Here is a 19,112-nt window from a genome sequence, read left to right on the forward strand (position 1 = left end):
ACAAAAAAAAAAAAAAAAAAAAAAAAGAAAACAATTCATCCTTGCTATTCTCACTACCGTGTCACAAAGGGTTGCAATATATGCAAGTTACCATGGTCCAGAGAATCCACATAAAAAATACATTACGGTTCATCACAAAATGGTAAATAACTATATTATGAAAATAGGTTGTCGCATAATTTTTATTGAAAGTTGAAACCATCTTCTGGTACATTTAGTGAAAGCATACCTTTCATTAACTGATAAATTATAAAATAACTCCACTAACGTTTATTTTCCTTTGCATATAACAAAATAACATGAATAAACTTTATTCAAAATCACTTGAAGATATAACATTCGTCATAAAGTTCTATGCTTGGCAAAGTTTATATTCCTAAGTCAAAATATAAGACCCAAGGGTCACAAATACGGGAAGGCATAGGAATAATATGCCTACAAAAATGGCAAAAGGCCCCATATTGTTTCAGCACTTCAATTTTAATAACCTATACTCTAAAACACAACATAGAGAGCCATATAACTCCAAATGTTATAAACTAAATACAAGATAGAGTGCAGAACCTACACTATAAAAAAACATCGAGAGGCATATAAATCCATCAAGCATGAATGTGTACGGAATAATACTTGGTCCCGATCAATTCTAAATGCTATAAACTAAACACCAGATAGAGTGCGTAATTCTTGTACAGTTTTACCTATAATTGTAGTTCTTTACAACGAAGTATACTGGTGCACCTATTCTGAGATGTTCTGAAATGTTATTGAAGTACCCCTGTAGAAAAAGTAGAAAACAGCTTTAACATGCCAGGCAAAAAAAAAATCGTGAAGTAAGTGCTTTTGGGGTGTAACTATAAGACAGAAAGGAATCTCTTCAAAATATAAAATGAGACAAATAAAAATAAAAACCTGGAGATAAGAATCTTTGGGGAGGACAATCTTTTGTTCCAAACCAGCTTCAATTCTAGTGCATAGTGCCTGTGAAATTTAAGATAATGGAAAATTAACACCAGATATAACAAGCATGGTCAGGGAAACTAATAACCAGGCAAGAGATGAAGAACTCACAATGCTTGCCAATGTGAACCCAACAAAGATGGATATGACAACTATTTTGACTCCCCAGATGCTAAGAACGGGGGCATGGATCTCCTGGATAGACAAAACATGGGGTGTGAAATAGAAAACAGCCCAAATAAGGGATGTCAAATATTAAGCAGACACAAGCTTCAACATTTACCACAACTCTGATTTGAATTATAGCAGAACTAATGGAACATACAACCATCTATTTGGAGTATGACTGGAACGAATGAGAGCAAATAAAACTGACACCTAATATCATGTTTGCTATAACTAAAACTCTTAATCAAGAACAAAATAAATGGCATTGTCTTAGATTCAAGGCAGAAATCAAGCTCAAGAAAAGAGAGGAAAATAAAGGGAAAAAGACACTGAAGCCTACGTAAAATTGATAATAAGATGGACTTATCATTCAATTCAAAATTAGTTATGTTCTTGGTTTGAGGCTTTTGAGTATGGACCTCAGGAGTCAGATAGCTAGACGCCTACTTTAACTGAATTTTGAGTGCAAAAATATGCTTCCGAAATTATTACAAACCAACTAGTCAAATACATATTTTACCCCATCTTTAGTTTCTAGCTTAACGCCATTAATAAAAGAACCCAGTAAACAACACCACGAGGATGACAAGAAAGACTCATATGTTACACACCCATAAAAATTACTATCTACATGATATAATTCCAATTTTTAATTTTTACTTTTTCGTTCTAAATATCTCACAGTTTAGACACAAGTGGAATCCCCCGATCATAGGTTTAACAGGAAGAAGAGAACAAATGTAGCATATTTGTCAAGGGTACAAATTTACATGGTGTTAAATTATATGATATCCACGTTAATATAACATAGCGGTGGATTGAGATTTTCCCCCCAAGAAGCACAAAAATTTATATTACAATTAGAAAGTTACCTTCATGTATCGGGCTAACAAGCCAGGATTCCTCTGAGTGATGCCTAAATAATATTCAACAAGGCAATGCATCATCGCAACAAAGTACAATAAGTTTGAACAAACACACACACACACACACACACACATAATTATTTTTTTTTTTTAAAAAAAACATGATATAAAAAGTACGTAGGATACTACCTTTATCACTTCCGGCATATCCTGAGTTCTTAATACATGGAAAACAATCAACTCTCTTATCCTCAGTTCTTAAGAAATCAAATTCTATGAGAGCAACAAAAGCTGTAACTTGCAGCAGGAAGTCCAGAAGAACGGCCAATGCTGTATAAGAAAGTGAAAATGGTGATTGGAAAACTATGCCTGTCTCAGTTAAAATATATATCTCAAGCACCCTCGAGAGCTTTACAATGGACAAACACTCAAACCTGCAAACATGGAAAAGACACGGCATGCTGGCATAGGAATGAAACTTCCAACTGCAAATGCAAGAACCTCAGATAAACTTGCTAGTGTTATGGATGGTCCAACTTCTACGAGCGCATTGCTAATTCGTCCTTCTAAAGGCAATTCTACTGACTGCCGTTTAACAGCATGTACCAATATACACATATTATCCACTCCAACCTAATATCCATGAGAATTTTTTTAGAAATGAAACATAAAAAGGACTTCACAAAAGAGTGCATCAACAGTTACATTTTTAAGAGCATATTCAAGAAGAATGCTAACTATCATGATTTAAAAATACTTGGCCTACAGTGGAAAAACTTTTCAAGAAAGATATAGGTCTTGTACAAAGCATCGATTCAGCTTGTTCATTTGAAACAAACTTGTTATTAAGTGAAATGAAATTTTGGGTATATAGAGTTGTCACTATAAGACATTTTCTGTTACCAAAATCTTAAATTCTGAAATAATTGTCAATAGCACATGAATGAGTTGACGAGTTATGCAACAATCTCATTCTTCAGGCAAACCAACCTATTCTAAGTTTCAAAGCAAACAAAATTTTAGGTTATACAAATAACAACCCACTCCCTTCTCATCTGTACCCAAACAGAAGGACAAGTAAGAAGCAACGAAAGTGCAATCCTAGAAAACATTGTAGTTCGTATTGGCAGGTTGCCGATTGAGCATATAAAAAAGCACAAAAAAGTTCATCAGAGTTTGCACAGGATGTTAAAAGTTAACAAAGCAAGATTGAACTGATATGATCATCTGTGCATGGATTCCAACTATGGCAAGTCCAGAACAGGAATATCAATATGAAATCATAATCAGGAAGGCAATGTTAGAAAAAGTGGATGAAGACAGAACTTACTGCCAGAACAAGGAAAGGAATAACTTCCATAATGATTAGAGTAGATTTGACTCCAATTGCACTGAAAAACCCGACTGATCCAAGAACAGACAGCATGACAAGTACAACCCCAGAGAGACCAAGCAACACCTGATCATAGAAAAGAATCATAAGCTATCAAGGCAGAAACTCCAATGCTTGGGAAGAAACATCAGAAAAGTATAGAATGATCTGATCAAAGAGGAAAAGGAAATTAAAGATGAAGGGCCAAAGTAGAATTATATTAAGTCATAAGCCTGCCCATTACGTACCTTTGATGAAACATAAAAAGTAGATAAATTTGGCCTGTCGCCCAAAGTAAGAGATATGTAAGCAAACATCACAAGATAGCTAATCTGCAGTTTAATTAGGTAAACGGGTGAATTGTCAATTAAGAAGAAAAATGACACGATATGTAGCCACTGCCACACTATCATAAGTAAAATAATATAAAACTATAATGCAAATATCAAGAGAAAGACTAAAATAAATCATAAGGACAGAGAATGATAATTTAACTGTACAACACGAGATTGTCTCTAAAAAAAGAACTAACCAAGATTGTGATGACATCAGCAGTACTCTCTCTTTTTAATTCTTCTTCAATGGAACTTTCCGAAGAAAAAGCAAGCGTCAGATTTTGAGATTGCACCATTGTCAATAACTCGGTCTATCACAAAAGTAAATTAATATCAAGAAACTTCATTAACTCCTAGAAGACGGACAAACACCATAACATTAAAATAAAATTATAAAACAATGAAGGAACAAACCAATACAGAATCTAAATGACTAGAGCCCGGGAGTTATAGAGCCTGGGATTAAGAAGAATGAGATTAGTAAGAAAAGCATGGGAATCGAGGGATGTTTGGATGTACATGAGATTGGGATTCATTAGGCTGTGCATGTAAAATGGTGTTTGTTTATTATTACAAAAGTAACACTTTTTGGTTAATAAAAATATGGAAAATGGAAATTTTTTGTTTAATCTATTACTTATGATCTATAATCTTATTGTATTACTTGTTTAAATTACTTAAAGTACAAGTAAGATTCTAAAAATATATAATTGGTTATTTGTTAGTAACTAATTTCATGACGATTGAATAAGGAGGACAAAATTCATTCATCTCAAACACAGCTTGGGCTTAACATGCTAAGGATTATTAAACCCACAGCCAAAACTCAACTCCAAACACCACCTTAAGAACAAAAAATAAAGAAACTTAAATGAAGATTGTTTATAAGTAAATCAACAACTAAAGTTCAAAATTAGGCAACATTTCACTCATGGAAGTCACAAAAAATGAAAGGGATACGTTTTCACATATTTCACAATGAAGTTAAAGTATAATAAGAGAACACAATTTAGAAAAGGAAAAGCTAATGCACAGAAACAGAATAATAGAGAAACCTTGGCCAACTGAATGAAGGCTTTCTCCCAAGCCACAGCTCGACCAGATTCATTCCCTTCTTTATTAATAGCATTATTCACTGGATAAGTTATTAAGAACGCAGAAGCCTGTCTTGAAAAACTAATGGTAAGATAACTATGGAGATTAATTTGTTCAATTAGATTATCAATTAACAAGTAGGAAAGTCTGATAAATTACTTCTGAATAATTGTTCCCAGAGTATCCCCCTAATGCGGTGCTTGGATCAAGAGGAGCTTTAAATGCACTCCTGCAACTGTCTGCAGAGGAATAATGCTGAAACAGAAACAAATATAAGAAAACAAAAGATTGTCAAATGCGCCCACAGGAGAAGACAATACAAAAGATTTCTCTAATATACTTTAAATGGTTACAAGAACTCTAATATGGCTCATGCATTTAAATTGTCTACCATCTAACAATCAAAACCGAATCAGAAAAGGAACGACATATAATACCTCAAAACAATATTCAAGGTGTTCGACTCCTCCATAGTTATCAAAATTTTCTGGATTCATCTGGAAATACTGTAAAATAGAGTGGATACCTCAGCAATAAATGGTAAAATTATGCTCTATAAATTAAAACCACAAGAATGACAACCCGGTAAAAAATTATATGCTTTTTCAATTGAAATATTTCACTGGATGTATATTTGTGTTTATAAGATAAGATCCAAACAAGCAAACCAGAATATCCACCTGCAGGACACTCTGGGTGGCACAATCACTATCCAATGGCTTCAGGCAAATGTCACTTAGAGATATACTTGAACCAGAATAATTAGCTCGAATGCCATCTATCTGTAAAAATTGACATGTGGAGTAGAAATTCTGAGGACACCATCATATGTAAATAGCACATTAAACTATGGGAAGAAATATCCCAAGTAATAAAGACGAATCCCATAATATAGAAATCAACCCTAAAGTGTTATTCTAGCAACAGCATACCTTCTTTTGTATGCCAAACAGTAACTTAACATTGTTATCATTCAAAATACTTGGCGGCTTTCCATGCTCAGTATCTGGAACTGTGGCTATTATAATCTAAAAAAGATATATGGCATTAGAAGTTGTCTGAATACAATAGCAGACGATAATCTTTCTCCAACCCAGCTTCACAATAGGTATGATAATCCACTAGTTAAAATGATTTTAATAGTTCGCGGAATCATTAAACGATAGTCTCTACCTGTTCAATCCTATAAAAAGGGGCTAGATGTGTGTCAAAAAATTCCTTCTCTTGGGATGCTCTGCTTCCTGGTCCTACCCATAGCTGAAACAAATACAGAAGTCATCAAAAGGCCAAAAACTGACATTTGGCTAGAATTATAAAATAATTAATACAAGGAAGAATTTGAGGATGGTTCTAATTTAAAAGCCTTCATGAAAACTATTGTAAGCAACTTGAAGTGAAACACGATAACATGTTTTACTGTAAAAAAGGAAAACAAAACTTTCTTCACTGAATTATATAATAAAAGAATGTAGTAAATTCACTAAATGTTACCTAGATTCTGACTTGAATCAAAACCATTATAAGCAGTTAAGGGAAAGAGGTACCCAGCGATAGCACTCATCCATAACAAGGAAGACGAACAACAATAAAAATAAATAAAAATTAAAAAAAGGAATAAATACTAAAGATATTCTGCCACTAAACTGTCAGCCACATCACTAGTGACCCAATGTTGCCATCATGTAGCCAAGAAACACTGGCCACCTGATTAGTAACACGACTCTCTGATCCGCACCATTTTAAATACAACCAAGTAAATTATTGTGATCCACATATTTGCACCTTTTTGACAAAAAATGTCACATCATTTGCTTATCAGTCATATATTGTGTGTGCATCAATCAATGGTTTTGAAAAGAAAGGGGCGTTATGAAAACGTTGTACTTCAACTGAATACATACACATACAAGCATGCATGCATGTGCACGGGACGAAAAAAAAAGAACAAGAAAAGGAGGGATTATAAAAAAAAGTAGCACTTCAACTGAATGAAACAGGACTTTTCCTTGTCATTCATTTGAAGCTGGTATCAACCATATTATACCTTCTCAGGCCTTGTCTCCACCTTGAAACGAATGAGGCCTAAACACAGAAGAAGAACAGTGGCGAGTGATGAAATCAACACCAATGTTGGATTTCTAGCCACCCATTTCCCATATTTCCTGAGAAGGCACATGAACAAAAATAATCATAAATGTTCTTTTTACATCTGAAATAGTAAAGCAGCATTGACGTTAAGTACCTATAAAAATTGGACATGTATCCCTGGACAACTGAAAGCTGAATCCTACTTCTGATTTGAGGAGCATCTTCAAGCATCTGAAGTATATGAACAGTGAGCAGAAAAACTTCAGCAACCAAATTGAAAAATTAATGTTAATTTCAAATTGAAATAACTGGTAGAAATCAAAGGCAAACAATGACTGGCAGCAGCTAGTATCTTGCACGACTATGGTTATTTTTTAAAAAAGGGAGTTACTATAAAGTATTAGCAAAGAAATTTCTTGTAGTTGACCAATGAATCTGTGTAACTCGCAACATCAACAATTAATAAGTATCAACTAAAGAGCATATACAGAGTTGGTTGAGAGGAGACTCGTGAACCACAATAAACATCACCCTATTAGCGACATAGTACCAACATGAAGAGCATGAGGTTCAATGGAAAGTTAATCTAAGACGGTCCATTAAGTTAAATGAAGATAGCATAAAAGAAATATCGGAACAAACGAACCTGCATCGGCAAACTTTCATCCTTTTGCCTAGTAGCAGAATGGAGACTGCTACCATCCATAATATTTGGCATTGTTTTAGTTCCCGAAGAAGGGCTCTTTTGAGATTTGCGATGAAACAAACTCCATCCAAGAAAAGCAGAGGCAATTATAATGTATAGGATACACAAAGCGAAGTCGACACATTTGACCTATAGCAATTAGAAAAATAAATCTTTAAATACAATATGCAAAACTAGCACACACAAGAACATGACGGCCAGTTTATGCAGTATTTTCTCACCTTGAGAGACCCAACTCTCACTGAACAAGAATTTTTTCTATGGAAAACGGGGGTTGCAGTACTACTGCAGACGGGAGCTGAAGGACAATCACCACAGGAACATCCTAGTGAAGTATCTCCACAAGAATAAGCCGATACATTCATATGCTTCATTCCAGATGACTCAGACATGGTAGATGGAAATCCAATAGCATATGGTGAACCAGGCATGCTAGGACTAGCTCGTTTACCGATAAAAGCAAACCACTCTGCCCACAATCATACCAATGTCAAATTTTAGAAGAGAGCACACAATAAAACAATCTTTCATATATATATATATCAAAGATATGATCCATTCACACTACAAAAAGTGGGGGAAAAGGGAAAAGAAGAAAAAAATAATAAAAAAAGCTACTGGTTAAGGTAGAGAAAATAACCCGCTCTCAATTTTTTTTCACACTTGGGAGTACCTCTACTTCTTCCCCATCAATACTTTTCTTCCATTCACTTACTCCACAGAAAAATATTACAAAAATACTTTCTAATTTGGGTACATAAAAAATGTGATGATCTTGAGCTTGTCCAGCAATCAAATAGTGTATGAGAGTGCATATACATGCATGAGAGGAAGAGAGAATGTTAACCTTTAAAATTTTGAGCACCAGCACCAATAAATTGCATGGCTCGTGTGTTCATCGTACCAAACTTTACATCTTTGCAGGACTCAAATAGCCCTTCACCAAAAGCATCAGCTACATAATAATCAATGGCATCAACTGTAAGGCTGCTATTAACCTAAGCATAGAGACAAGTCATTAAAATTCAATGTGGCCTTCCAACTGCTCGATATGTGAAGAAGTCTAACATTCAGCTAAAATAAGAAGAGATCATCATAAAGAGGTCAGCATTGGGAAAGAGCATGCAGAGAAAATGCATAGAAATTCTAGGCAAATGCAACCAATATGCATGGTGATTATTGACAGGGACTGGGAAGAAAGGGAAAAAGCCTGGAATTTGCTTGCATATAAGCTCAAATCTCTGTTAAGAAAGATCATCCGCAAAGTTGCAGAAAACTAGACCGAAATATTAAATTAACAGTTTTAGAATATGATTCTGTGAAAAAGAAAAAATGTCATTAATCATTGTTTATATTGAAAAGAAGTGAACTACATTATAACCTCGCTCTTATATATCCTAATCTTTTCCAAACATCTATGTGCAATTACTAGGTAAGTGATTGCTTTTATGACGTTCTACTCGTCTTAAGAATAAAAGAGAGATTTCATGGGAAGATCAACTAATATCTGCCTCTCTAGCAGGTTCATCTTTGCTTAGAAGTTATGGCAAACAAAGAACACAAACACGTGCTACTTACTAAGTGAATGGCATAATTATGTAAGTTTTATAAGAGAAAAGTGTTCTAACCTTTAAAACAGAAGTCACATTGATGAATAAGCTCTGATTTGGAGAACAGGTAAGCTCACAGAATAGGTTCAAAAAGTTTCTTAAGCATGCTGGACAACCAACAAGAAACGGAATAGCCTGCATAAAATGCACAAGTCATATTATGGGCCAAGAATTTGAAGTACTTTCATTAGTTTTAGAAGAAAAATGCATATAAAAATTCTCATGATGCATTATTCGACCTGCTATCAGAGTGCATTGAGTATCTCTGCAACCATGAACGGCAGTATTATTAATACAAGCCACTTAGAGATCTTACCTGCATAACCTGTGATCGTAGGGTGTCAAATTGTTCTTCTGTGCAACAAACATTGCCAGTAATAGTTGGACATAGACTTTGAATCTTTGATGAAAGAAGATCATCTGGCTGGGAACACAATAATTTGTGATCATAAAGAAAAACTGAGCGAGCAAAACAAACATTAAGATTTTGATGGATACAGAAGGGCAAACCAGCTAAACCTGCATATTTTATTTTATTTTAAAATCGCCACCACGACTAAAATATGGATAGTTCGACAACTGGAAATCTAAAGTGTTACCTGCACAGATGGGGTACCAGTCGGACAGTTCAACACCTTACCATCAGGTCGTTTTCCACAGATACCATACATTGTGCAATATCCTTCAGAATGTTTTTCCCTTTTATGGCGGAGAAAGTAAGCCTTATTAGAAGATTCAAGCGAAAAATATTCGCAGCAATAAATGCTTCAACCAGATAGGGAATGAGATGTGTAGGAAAATAAATCACTATTCTAATGAAACGCAGAAGGGTCAACCAAAATGGAATGCATACCCTGATGTGCCATTCGTAGATAACAGCAACCGTATGTTAGACCTCTCTGCATACGCTAGGACAAAATATAGAACCTGCACATATCTTGACTTTTAGTAGGAAATCAGGGTCGGCGATCGTTTCTATGAATCTCACAATGAACTGAAGTTCTAAAACAAATGGCGAAAACCATAAGAAAAGCATTAGTTAATTGTAGGTAAAACGCTAGACAACTTTCGCTCTGATTGGAATCGACACAAGTTCATAAGAGTTAAAGACTCCACGTCTGGGAATTAACTTTTAAGCCACTCAAGATACCCACTAATCATTCGCTTAAATGGATCCTGGAAACTAGTTCCCAGTTTGGATAAGAGACCATTTTCAGATGCGTGAAGCAAACTCACTGTCCCATAAAGCAGAGCGGGAGTTTTTACCCTGTTGCTGAAAGTATTCGATATATAATTCATTGCCAAGCTCCTCCAACCTGCTCGTATTCTTCTTCCGAATACGGAAGCTAAAACAAAACAGTTAAACAGGAAAAGAAAGGAGCGAGAGGAACAGTACTAGACAGCACACTTTTGATGATTCATAATTTCAATTTCGCATCATTCGTTCATCAACCAATCACATAAACACGGCATGATAGAGACAAAAATACACAGAAGAATTCACCAAATCCTAACGTCTGGAAAGCGCGGCCAAAGCAAGTAATAGAGAACATACAAACGAATGAAGACAGAAGCGATTGAAGAACAAAAAACGTTACAGCTACAGAATTCTTGCCTGGAGGAGATAAATTGACGCGATAAACCCCAAACGGAGCCTCATTGTGGCGCAGATCAGTAGAAGATGAGTTGGGTGCCAAGCAGAACAAAACCGCCAAGAAAGGAAAGCGGGAGTGAAAAGGGAGCCACAGAAGTTGAACTAGAGTCAAGAGAGGGTTATTTATAGTTATTGAGGACAGAGTAGGAAAAAGCTGGATTGTTGGCGCTGGCAGCAGCTTCGCGGTTTACGAGAGAGGGGCAAATAGAATCCGGTTAGGAAGTGAGAGATTGTGGTTATTTACGTGAATACCACTGCTGCTTTCGGTTTGATTGTGAAGCGGGCCCGCATGACAATGATTGTTTGGAGGCAGCCCGAGGGTTTTTCAGTAAATGCAATGGATTAACTTTTAAAGTATTTATTTTTTAAATTAAATGTATTAACTTTTAAAGTATTTATTTTTTAGTTTTGGTGGTGTAGTGTGAAAACAAGAAAAAGTGGGGGATGAAAATGTAATATAATTCCAGATGTAGGCAAATTCCAAAGCCCCAACTACCCCACATTTAAAGCCAACACATTCTGAAAGCCGATGTCAGTGGAATAATAATTAAGCTTCAAACAAAGCCCACTGAGCGGTCTTGATATATTTTTGTCAAAGATGGTTTCAAATAATGCCCAGAAAATAGGGAAGTCCCGGTGTAGACAGGTTCCTGTAAATGATTGTGAAGTGAAACTGAGGGTAGAAGCAAAAGGGGTGGTTGATTGAAGAAGAGTAGAGAGTAGAGAGACTTGAGGGTGGGAGGAGAAGGAGGTGGGAGTAATGATGATGATAACGAGGAAATAAAGTGAGAGGGCGGGCATTGCTATCTATCTATCCATCTCTCTCTCTCTCTCTCTTCGGGGCCTTTTCACAAACAGATGGTGAGCCATTCATCTTCATCATTGCTACTCATTTGACGCCATCATCGCCATCGGCGCCACGCCTCGATCATGCACAAACCCAATATTAAACTAAAAACTTGCCATCCCGCTCACATGCCGCCTGACCCCAACCCATCATGTAGGGACTCACTTCACTCTTTGCACCTACTTCTAACAATTCAAGCTCCAAATTCTGGTCAACTCTTGGGTCTACGCTGTTGGAACTGTTCGAACAGGCAATCCCAGTCCCAGTCCCACGTGCCGATGGTTAAAGCGTGTGGTCACAACGTACTACCCCTATTAGTTTATTCTAGGCTCCGATCTGAGATTATTACCCATTTAAGAATTGGGTTTAAAAAGTTGGGGCAAACATTTTCACGAAAGCTTGAAACTTGAGTATTTGGGAAAGGGAATGAAGTGGCATAGGAGGAGTGCCTAGGAAAAAAAAACACTTTTTTTTTTTTTTTAAAGCATATGTATTAAGGTTGTTTATTGAAGCCTAAAGGTAGCCAAAAAGGAATTTTTGTGGTGGCAATGTGCATCAAGTGAAATGACCAAAATGCCCAAAATAGAGGATATAAATCAACACCAGCAATCTTGCTGACCGTTATTTCATACCCCAAAATTGCACTCGAGTAGCTTCAATTTTTAACTTTATAGCCGCCTAATATTTAAAATTTCACATCACACCCCTTTTGAATATATATAAAGAGTTATTTTCAAAACACATATTTAACTTTCTCTAAAACAAATTATACAAATAATTTTTATATATATATTTAATTTTCAAACGTAGATTTTGAAATAAATAAATAAACTATTTAGAGTATTAATGATTTAGGTGAGACTATCGAGGACAGGTGAGTGGGTAGAATCGTGTTACACAAGAAGTTTCTCCAAAAGGCATCATACTAATAGAGATACCCGTTCCAAGTTTTGATACCCAATTAAATTAAAACAAGTCCTGGAACAAGGCATGTCCACCCAATCAATTATTTCATTTTTTTTCTTTTGTTTCTGGTTTAAATCTCTCCCTCAATGAAATTGGCAGGTCATTGCATTAAATGCGTATAAATGGACTAGACCAAGAAACGTCAAGCCTATTTATTGAATAAAACCACTATTTAAAAGCGAATCGGAGCATAATTCAGTAATAAATTAAATAGTTCGATCCTACCCCACACCCACGGTTAATCATACAATTAAGAGAACTAGAAACTTTGATTCGGGCCGAAATGGGCCTGTTGGTGGGCCCAATCCAATTATTATGGAGGGTGGCTTTTGAAAAAGGTAAGCTCTGCATACTCAAAGTCAAACCTCTAGAGTTGAGTTAGTCAAATGTCAATCACTTCCTTTCACCAAGTTTATTATCAGTTGATTACATTATATACATATATGAATTATGTGGGTCATCATCATATGGGCTGGCTTCACTGCTCTTGATAAGCCCATATTAAAGAAATATATATATATATTTTTTAAGTGAACTGAGAATGATGGAAATCAGAAAAGATGAGATGATGATGAAGTGAACTGAGACTAGTTGATGTAGTCCGTATTGCAGCCAAGAATCTGTATTACCTGAAATATGTGCAACGGCCATCGAAGGGGAGATATTGGCACTCAAAAATGCATGTGGATTGCTTGCATATTTGTAGTTGCCCGGGTTTTGCTAACGCTGGAAACTGCAAATGCATCTGCAACCAATTCCTATTCAGATTCAAACGAACAAAGAACAAAAAAGCTATATATGAGAAGAGTGAAAGGAAAGTGTGTGTTCATACCAAGTATATAACTGAACACAGAACTGTTCTTCCTGAGTTTAAGTTGGGGTTGGAGCTTTGCTCTCCTATGCACAAGGAAACCCACATTGGGCCTACACCCGGGAGATATCAAGGATTTTTAGTATTAAGCTCACAAGAAGGTTCGACCTTGGATCCTTAGGTCTAAGCCGATATGACCAAGAGACTCCAAGCTCTTGCCAACATGGACTCCCCCTTGGGACTTCCACATGGTATTGTTGTGGACGGCCAAAGAGCTAGCTACTATTTCTTCAGGTTTTCCTTTTGCCTGGAGTTTGCTTTATATTTCTGGTTAAATACTTAAATCGATGCAAACGGTTGTTGTAACAACTCAAGCTCACCGTTGGCAGATATTGTATGCTTTGGCCTGTTACATATCGCCGTCAGTCTTACGGTTTTAAAACGCGTTTGTTAGGGAGAAGTTTTCACATAGGAATGTTTTGTTCTCCTTTCCACCGAACGTGGGATCTCACAATCCACTCCCTTATGGGCCAGCGTCCTCGCTGACACATTGCTTGGTGTCTGACATTGATATCATTTGTAAAAGCATAGTTTTAAAACCGTGAGGCTGACGACGATATGTAACGAGCCAAAATGGACAATATCTGCTAGCAGTGGGCTTGAGCTATTACAAATGGTATCAAAGCTAGACACTGAGTGGTGTCTAACGAGGACGTTGGACCCCTAAGGAGATGATTGTGAGATTCCAACCGACATTCCTTATAAGGGTGTAGAAACCTCTCCAGAGCAAATGCGTTTTAAAACCTTGAAGGAAAGTCTTGAAATGAAAAGCCCAAAAAGGACACTATCTACTAGCTTAAAGTCATACTTGTGCTCTCTACAAGCTTTGCTAAAAGAGAAGCGGTCCGTTTCTATTTGTGTGATGAATGATACTTCAATCGAGGAAAAACAATTTGAGATAATTGATTTGATACCTTCCACAGCCATACGAAGACTTGTACAGCAACCACCCTTACATGAATCTTGAATTCTTTCCACGTCTCGATGCTTGAACAGGGGAACGCCTGTCCTTTTGAGGAGATGGTTTGGAGGGACTAGGCACCTCGTCCCTCGGTTGTTCTGATCCGTAACTCTGAGAAGCCAAGTACTCAAGGGCAACAACGATATCACTGACAATTGGCCGGAACGTTGGCTGCTCCTGGAGACACATTGCAGCAATTGCAATTGCATGATGTACACAACGAAGATGGTAGTGACCTTCGAGCAGCGGGTCGATCAATTGAATGAACTTCCTCCGGTCTTTTAGGAAAGGGCGAGACTGAAACGAGGGATGGGGGAAAAGTCGTTGATAGGGGCAGTTTGTATAATATGTCATCTAAAACAACAAGCAGAGCTCAGCCACAGGAAATGAGAACTTACCCAAACAACCAGATTTTGCTCTCCTGGTTTCTTGGTGGAGTCTATAGCTTTCCTACCTGTAATTATCTCCAACAGAACTACACCAAAGCAATAAATATCAGACTTAAGGGTGAGTTTGCCACTCATGGCATACTCCGGAGCACAATAACCCTGTGTTCCCATTACTCTGGTGGAAACATGAGTGTTGTCACCAACCGGTCCTAACTTCGCAAGGCCGAAATCTGAGAGCTTTGGATTGAAGTCATCATCCAGCAAAATATTTGCAGATTTCAAGTCACGGTAGATGACCGGTGGATTGGCTGTGCAGTGAAGATACTCAAGCCCCTGGGCTGCACCAAGAGCAATCTTGATTCGAGTGTTCCAACTCAATGGCGGTCGTTCGGGGGACAAGCCTGAAAACACAATACAGAACCAAGAAGAAAAGAACCAGCATTACAACCGATGTAGGTAGAAATTATCTCAGTTATTCTTTAGGGTAGAGATTGATAGACATACCAAAAAGATGGTTTTCCAAGCTTCCCATCGACATATACTCGTAGACCAACAGTCTTTGATCTCCATCAGTACAATAACCAATCAAGGTGACAAGATTACTATCATCTAATAAACTTAACATGAGAACTTCGACGATGAATTCCTGATATCCCTGAAGACCTTTACGGTCGAGTTGTTTAATTGCAACGAGCTGCTCGAGCAAGCAGATAACAATTGCATAAATATCAGATTCAAGTAAAAGCACATCGTGTTTTTCAGGAATGTAGGTGATAAAAAAATGAAGCAGCAAGAACAACCTGGCCTGTTCCTAGTCGTCCTTTGTAAACTCTTCCAAAACCGCCTTCACCAATCAAGTTAACTTCCTTGAAGCCTCTCGTGGCCATGGCTAACTCGCGAAATGGGAAGCTTCGGGCAGCCCCACATTTCCGGTTGTTTCCATTGCTGGGTTGTGATTCCTTCCCCTTTCCAATGTCTGAGCACAAATTTAAGAACCATAAGATGAAAATCAAAAGGCCTTCAGTAATAAGAATGAGGCAGTAGGAGTAGCGATTTACCATTTGAATAGGAGTTCCCCCTCCGACTCCCTGCGAAATTTTTGCAAGTTTACAGATCCCAAAACATCGAAGATTCTTTGAAATTTGACCTCAAAATAATGAAAGAAAGAGAGAGAGAGCGCGTAAATTGGAAGGATTACCATACCGTTGTCGATTTCGACCTTGCTGGCGTCTTTACGACGGGGACGTATGCAAGAAAACCAGCTCATATCTCCAAAATAACTCAAACCAACGATATCCCCAATTCCCAATTCAAACCTATATGAGCCTCCCCCTCCGAAACAGGAAGATTCGAAGACTAACCCTAGGGCCAGGCGCGAGAAGATCGTTAGAGAGAGAGAGAGGAGGAAAGAAAATATTTTGGGGAAAAAATTAATAAAATAAAGAATGTAGCCTAATCTCAGAACCCAGCCAAAAAAAGTAAATAAATAGGGGAATTCGATCAGAAGTATTGCCACTGGCGATCCTGATCTTTCAAACAGAGATAGATCTAAAGGGCAAAAATGAGAAAGCAAATAGAAACAAAGAATGGGTTGGCCGGAGGGCGATCGAGTTCAGATTCCGGCGAAGTAAAAGGGAAAGAAAACTCAAGTTGAAAATAGGCAAAAAGATCGCATTTTTTTTTGGGTTTGAATCTGAGGGGATGGTGGGTCTTCATTTCTTTGCATTTATGGTTGTGGGCAATCGTCACAACTCGCTCTCTTCCCTCTGAATTCTTCATTCCCTTCGCCCGCATATAAACGTTCCGGTCGGTGGCCGGTCGTCTAGTTCCCGCCACTGCCCTTCATCATCACTGCTATTTACGAAACTGACACTTTCCGAGCGGTTCTGATCGTGGGTTATCGTGTTGACTTTAGCTTTGGATCAGGTCAACGCCTTCACTTTAACGACGGTCGTTAAATCTTACCTGACGGAGAAAGTCTAATAAAATAACTGTAAAGTAATTGATCAATTCATCGCTTAAAAGACGGTTTCAGTTGAAAAAAGGACACGAATGTTGATGAGCCAACTGGAGCGATGACATGGATATAAGCAAAGTCGTCGTTAATGTCGACAGTGATGTGATATTGTTTAATTATAAAAATAAAAAAGTCTTTTGTCTTGTGATAATATGATTCTGACGTGTAGATGAATCTATAATCCTGTCTGGTTCTACTTCAGCATTCAATCTTCTTAGTGCTTTCAATGCTTTCGCTTATGAAAGCAAACCTAACATGAATGTTCTTGAAAATCTGAACTGAAATCAAACGGAAGTTGGTGAAGCTTCGTATAGTCTGGTCGAAGAAGGTATGAAGCCGGTCAAACTCCATTTGTAGACTAAACCTAATAACTTTGTAAGCCCACTTCAAAATAAAAGCCCATTTCGAAAAAACCCTTGATCAAATAAAATTAGTTCCAGGAGTTAGGTGAGGAAGACAAAACCACGCTGCCTTACAAATTTTGATCAAGAACTGCATCAAATTTGACTCCGACGACGTGAACATCAACATCCCGCCGTTGCCCGGAGGTGAAACTTTTGTAGGAATCTGTAGCTTTCTGACCTTTTGAACATTTGAGATATTGACGGATTTTTCTTTTCTTGAAATCATTTCAGATCTGTCGATGGAAGCTTCGAACCTGAGTGGATCTAATCATCGGGAGCAGAATATTCGGTGTGATCGGATGAATTGAAGGTTCGGTTGTTCTGTAACGATTGGGGTAATTGCAATTTAATATAAACAATTTCAAATGGACGCTTACCTGTTGAGTGAGCGATTTACCTGTTCTGTTTGGGGCACTACCTTGTTCCTCTGTTTTGATTTTTGGTGGCTGCTAAGGGACCTTATTAGATTGCCCTATGTTTTCACTATTAACCACCTGGCTTGGTAGTCAATAGGGACCATGAAAATAATCAGAGAGAATGGGTTAAAAGCAAAATATTTTCTTTCTCTCCATACACTAGTCGGAGTCGGAGTAGTGTTAATCCCTCTCCATAGTAGACGACAAGTATATCTAATGAGCCAAAGTGATTAATGGTGGACTTGGACGGTTACAAATGATATCGTCCTCAAAAAGTTCCTCAATCTGTGCAGATGTCTTTTAACCTTAATTTTCAGCCTAGTTCGCATACTTGGGTTCGTGAACCCTTGGTTGTTGATTAGCCCACAGCTTTGTTGGGGCTGGAGTGGTGTTTTTTGGTTGATCTCGATTGATTTTCAGATTTGGATTTTGTCTAAAATGTCTTCTTTCTCGATGTTCAGGTGTATTAAATCCTCGGGGTTGTTCTTGAAGGCGTTCTGGTGCTTGTAGTCAACTGTTCTATACTCGCCCGTACATTGCCCATATAAGTCGAGTTTAATAACAACTTAAGTCATCGTTGGTTGTCCCTGCTGTACTTCATGGTTATCTATGCCCATTCCCAGCTCTCAGGGCCCCACCTCCCTGCATTATCATCCCCCCTTCCCTCTTCCCACTCTGTTAGTGAGATTCGACTCCCTCTAATCTCTACCACTTCAAAACACCGCCATCTTCGTGTTGTCTGCTCCAGCAGTGATGGTAGTGGTAGCAAGAAGGGAGTACCCAGTTCCAACTATGTTGTGCCGCTCAATAAATCATTTTCCGCAGCTAACTCATCCTGAATCACCCGACCCCTTGCCGAGATCCTCCGGGATCTAAACAAGAGAATCCCCGATAACATTGCCCAGAAACTTCCTCAATCCGCTACTTTCATCCCTTGGTTTCATGCCAATAGAATGCTGAGTTTCTACGCCCCTGGATGGTGTGGAGAAATACGAGACGTTATATTCTCCCACAATGGAAGCGTGACTGTAAGAGGATCTGATGGAGAGGCACACCGTGAATCGACTGGAACAGTATCAGCCACCAATAGCAGTAATGAAGATCCTGTAGCTGCTGCAGAGGAAATAGCTTTTTGCAAGGCTTGTGCAAGATTTGGGCTCGGTTTGTATCTGTACCATGAAGAATGAATGAATGCCATGCTTATGCTTCCAACATGTATTGAATTGAAGTTATTTTGTAGAAATGGGTATAATGTTGTTGGCCTTCAACTTTAGAAACCTCATTTCTGTGGTGAATTAAAGTTACAATTGTTTACTTTTGTTGTGCACGTGCATCTCGTGTGTCCATATTCAAACTTTTATTTTTTATTTTATTATTATTATTTTTT

At 37.6% G+C, this 19,112-nt stretch overlaps 2 protein-coding genes and 1 long non-coding RNA gene across 7 annotated transcripts in view; 1 reads left to right on the forward strand and 2 right to left on the reverse strand.

The window, feature by feature from the left end:
- Nucleotides 1-11,033, reverse strand: part of LOC111476522 (Niemann-Pick C1 protein-like) — a 15,325-nt gene extending 4,292 nt beyond the window's left edge. Inside the window, exons 1-25 of one of the 3 annotated variants that reach the window (XM_023120213.1) lie at nucleotides 10,816-11,033; nucleotides 10,054-10,127; nucleotides 9,800-9,899; nucleotides 9,517-9,624; nucleotides 9,219-9,335; nucleotides 8,438-8,588; nucleotides 7,812-8,059; nucleotides 7,531-7,719; nucleotides 7,039-7,115; nucleotides 6,841-6,958; nucleotides 5,970-6,053; nucleotides 5,729-5,824; nucleotides 5,477-5,578; nucleotides 5,234-5,302; nucleotides 4,956-5,051; nucleotides 4,757-4,864; nucleotides 3,899-4,012; nucleotides 3,615-3,698; nucleotides 3,325-3,453; nucleotides 2,429-2,627; nucleotides 2,184-2,324; nucleotides 2,001-2,044; nucleotides 1,072-1,155; nucleotides 913-981; nucleotides 702-778 (exon numbers count right to left, since the gene is read on the reverse strand). In XM_023120213.1, the coding sequence (XP_022975981.1) occupies nucleotides 702-778; nucleotides 913-981; nucleotides 1,072-1,155; nucleotides 2,001-2,044; nucleotides 2,184-2,324; nucleotides 2,429-2,627; nucleotides 3,325-3,453; nucleotides 3,615-3,698; nucleotides 3,899-4,012; nucleotides 4,757-4,864; nucleotides 4,956-5,051; nucleotides 5,234-5,302; nucleotides 5,477-5,578; nucleotides 5,729-5,824; nucleotides 5,970-6,053; nucleotides 6,841-6,958; nucleotides 7,039-7,115; nucleotides 7,531-7,719; nucleotides 7,812-8,059; nucleotides 8,438-8,588; nucleotides 9,219-9,335; nucleotides 9,517-9,624; nucleotides 9,800-9,899; nucleotides 10,054-10,127; nucleotides 10,816-10,860 (2,723 nt within the window). In that variant the 5' untranslated portion in view covers nucleotides 10,861-11,033. Of the gene's footprint in view, nucleotides 1-701; nucleotides 779-912; nucleotides 982-1,071; nucleotides 1,156-2,000; nucleotides 2,045-2,183; nucleotides 2,325-2,428; nucleotides 2,628-3,324; nucleotides 3,454-3,614; nucleotides 3,699-3,898; nucleotides 4,013-4,756; nucleotides 4,865-4,955; nucleotides 5,052-5,233; nucleotides 5,303-5,476; nucleotides 5,579-5,728; nucleotides 5,825-5,969; nucleotides 6,054-6,840; nucleotides 6,959-7,038; nucleotides 7,116-7,530; nucleotides 7,720-7,811; nucleotides 8,060-8,437; nucleotides 8,589-9,218; nucleotides 9,336-9,516; nucleotides 9,625-9,799; nucleotides 9,900-10,053; nucleotides 10,128-10,815 lie in introns of those variants that run through there. The other 2 variants (XM_023120214.1, XM_023120215.1) reach the window with 2 other exon arrangements.
- Nucleotides 11,034-13,020: 1,987 nt separating this feature from the next.
- LOC111476379 (probable serine/threonine-protein kinase PBL21) lies at nucleotides 13,021-16,993 on the reverse strand. Of its 3 annotated transcripts, none has more exons than XM_023120017.1 (7): nucleotides 16,092-16,993; nucleotides 15,947-15,976; nucleotides 15,689-15,864; nucleotides 15,393-15,582; nucleotides 14,898-15,289; nucleotides 14,453-14,796; nucleotides 13,021-13,296 (listed from the first exon to the last, which is right to left on the reverse strand). In XM_023120017.1, exons 1-6 carry the CDS (start codon nucleotides 16,153-16,155, stop codon nucleotides 14,491-14,493), a joined length of 1,158 nt encoding a protein of 385 aa, XP_022975785.1. In that variant the 5' UTR covers nucleotides 16,156-16,993; the 3' UTR covers nucleotides 13,021-13,296; nucleotides 14,453-14,490. The 3 variants fall into 3 exon arrangements, with proteins under 3 accessions (XP_022975785.1, XP_022975784.1, XP_022975786.1); XM_023120016.1 differs by having other exon boundaries at nucleotides 13,021-13,412; nucleotides 16,092-16,992; XM_023120018.1 differs by having other exon boundaries at nucleotides 13,021-13,412; nucleotides 16,087-16,991.
- Nucleotides 16,994-17,226: 233 nt separating this feature from the next.
- On the forward strand, nucleotides 17,227-19,007 carry LOC111476383. Its single transcript, XR_002717069.1, has 3 exons — nucleotides 17,227-17,453; nucleotides 17,541-17,644; nucleotides 18,187-19,007. It is a non-coding gene; the product is annotated as an uncharacterized LOC111476383 (long non-coding RNA).
- The last annotated feature ends 105 nt before the right edge of the window (nucleotides 19,008-19,112 follow it).

Source organism: Cucurbita maxima, unplaced genomic scaffold, assembly GCF_002738345.1.
Source record: "Cucurbita maxima cultivar Rimu unplaced genomic scaffold, Cmax_1.0 Cma_Scf00003, whole genome shotgun sequence".
NCBI classification, from domain to species: Eukaryota; Viridiplantae; Streptophyta; class Magnoliopsida; order Cucurbitales; family Cucurbitaceae; genus Cucurbita; species Cucurbita maxima.

Excerpts from the sequence above, each read along its gene's own strand:
- LOC111476379 (XM_023120017.1), bottom strand. The coding sequence starts at position 16,155 with ATGAGCTGGTTTTCTTGCATACGTCCCCGTCGTAAAGACGCCAGCAAG. Across the intron at positions 15,977-16,091 it reads CAAGGTCGAAATCGACAACG|GGAGTCGGAGGGGGAACTCC; the intron begins GTATGGTAATCC and ends AAAATTTCGCAG. Across the intron at positions 14,797-14,897 it reads AGCAAAATCTGGTTGTTTGG|TCTCGCCCTTTCCTAAAAGA; the intron begins GTAAGTTCTCAT and ends CCCTCGTTTCAG.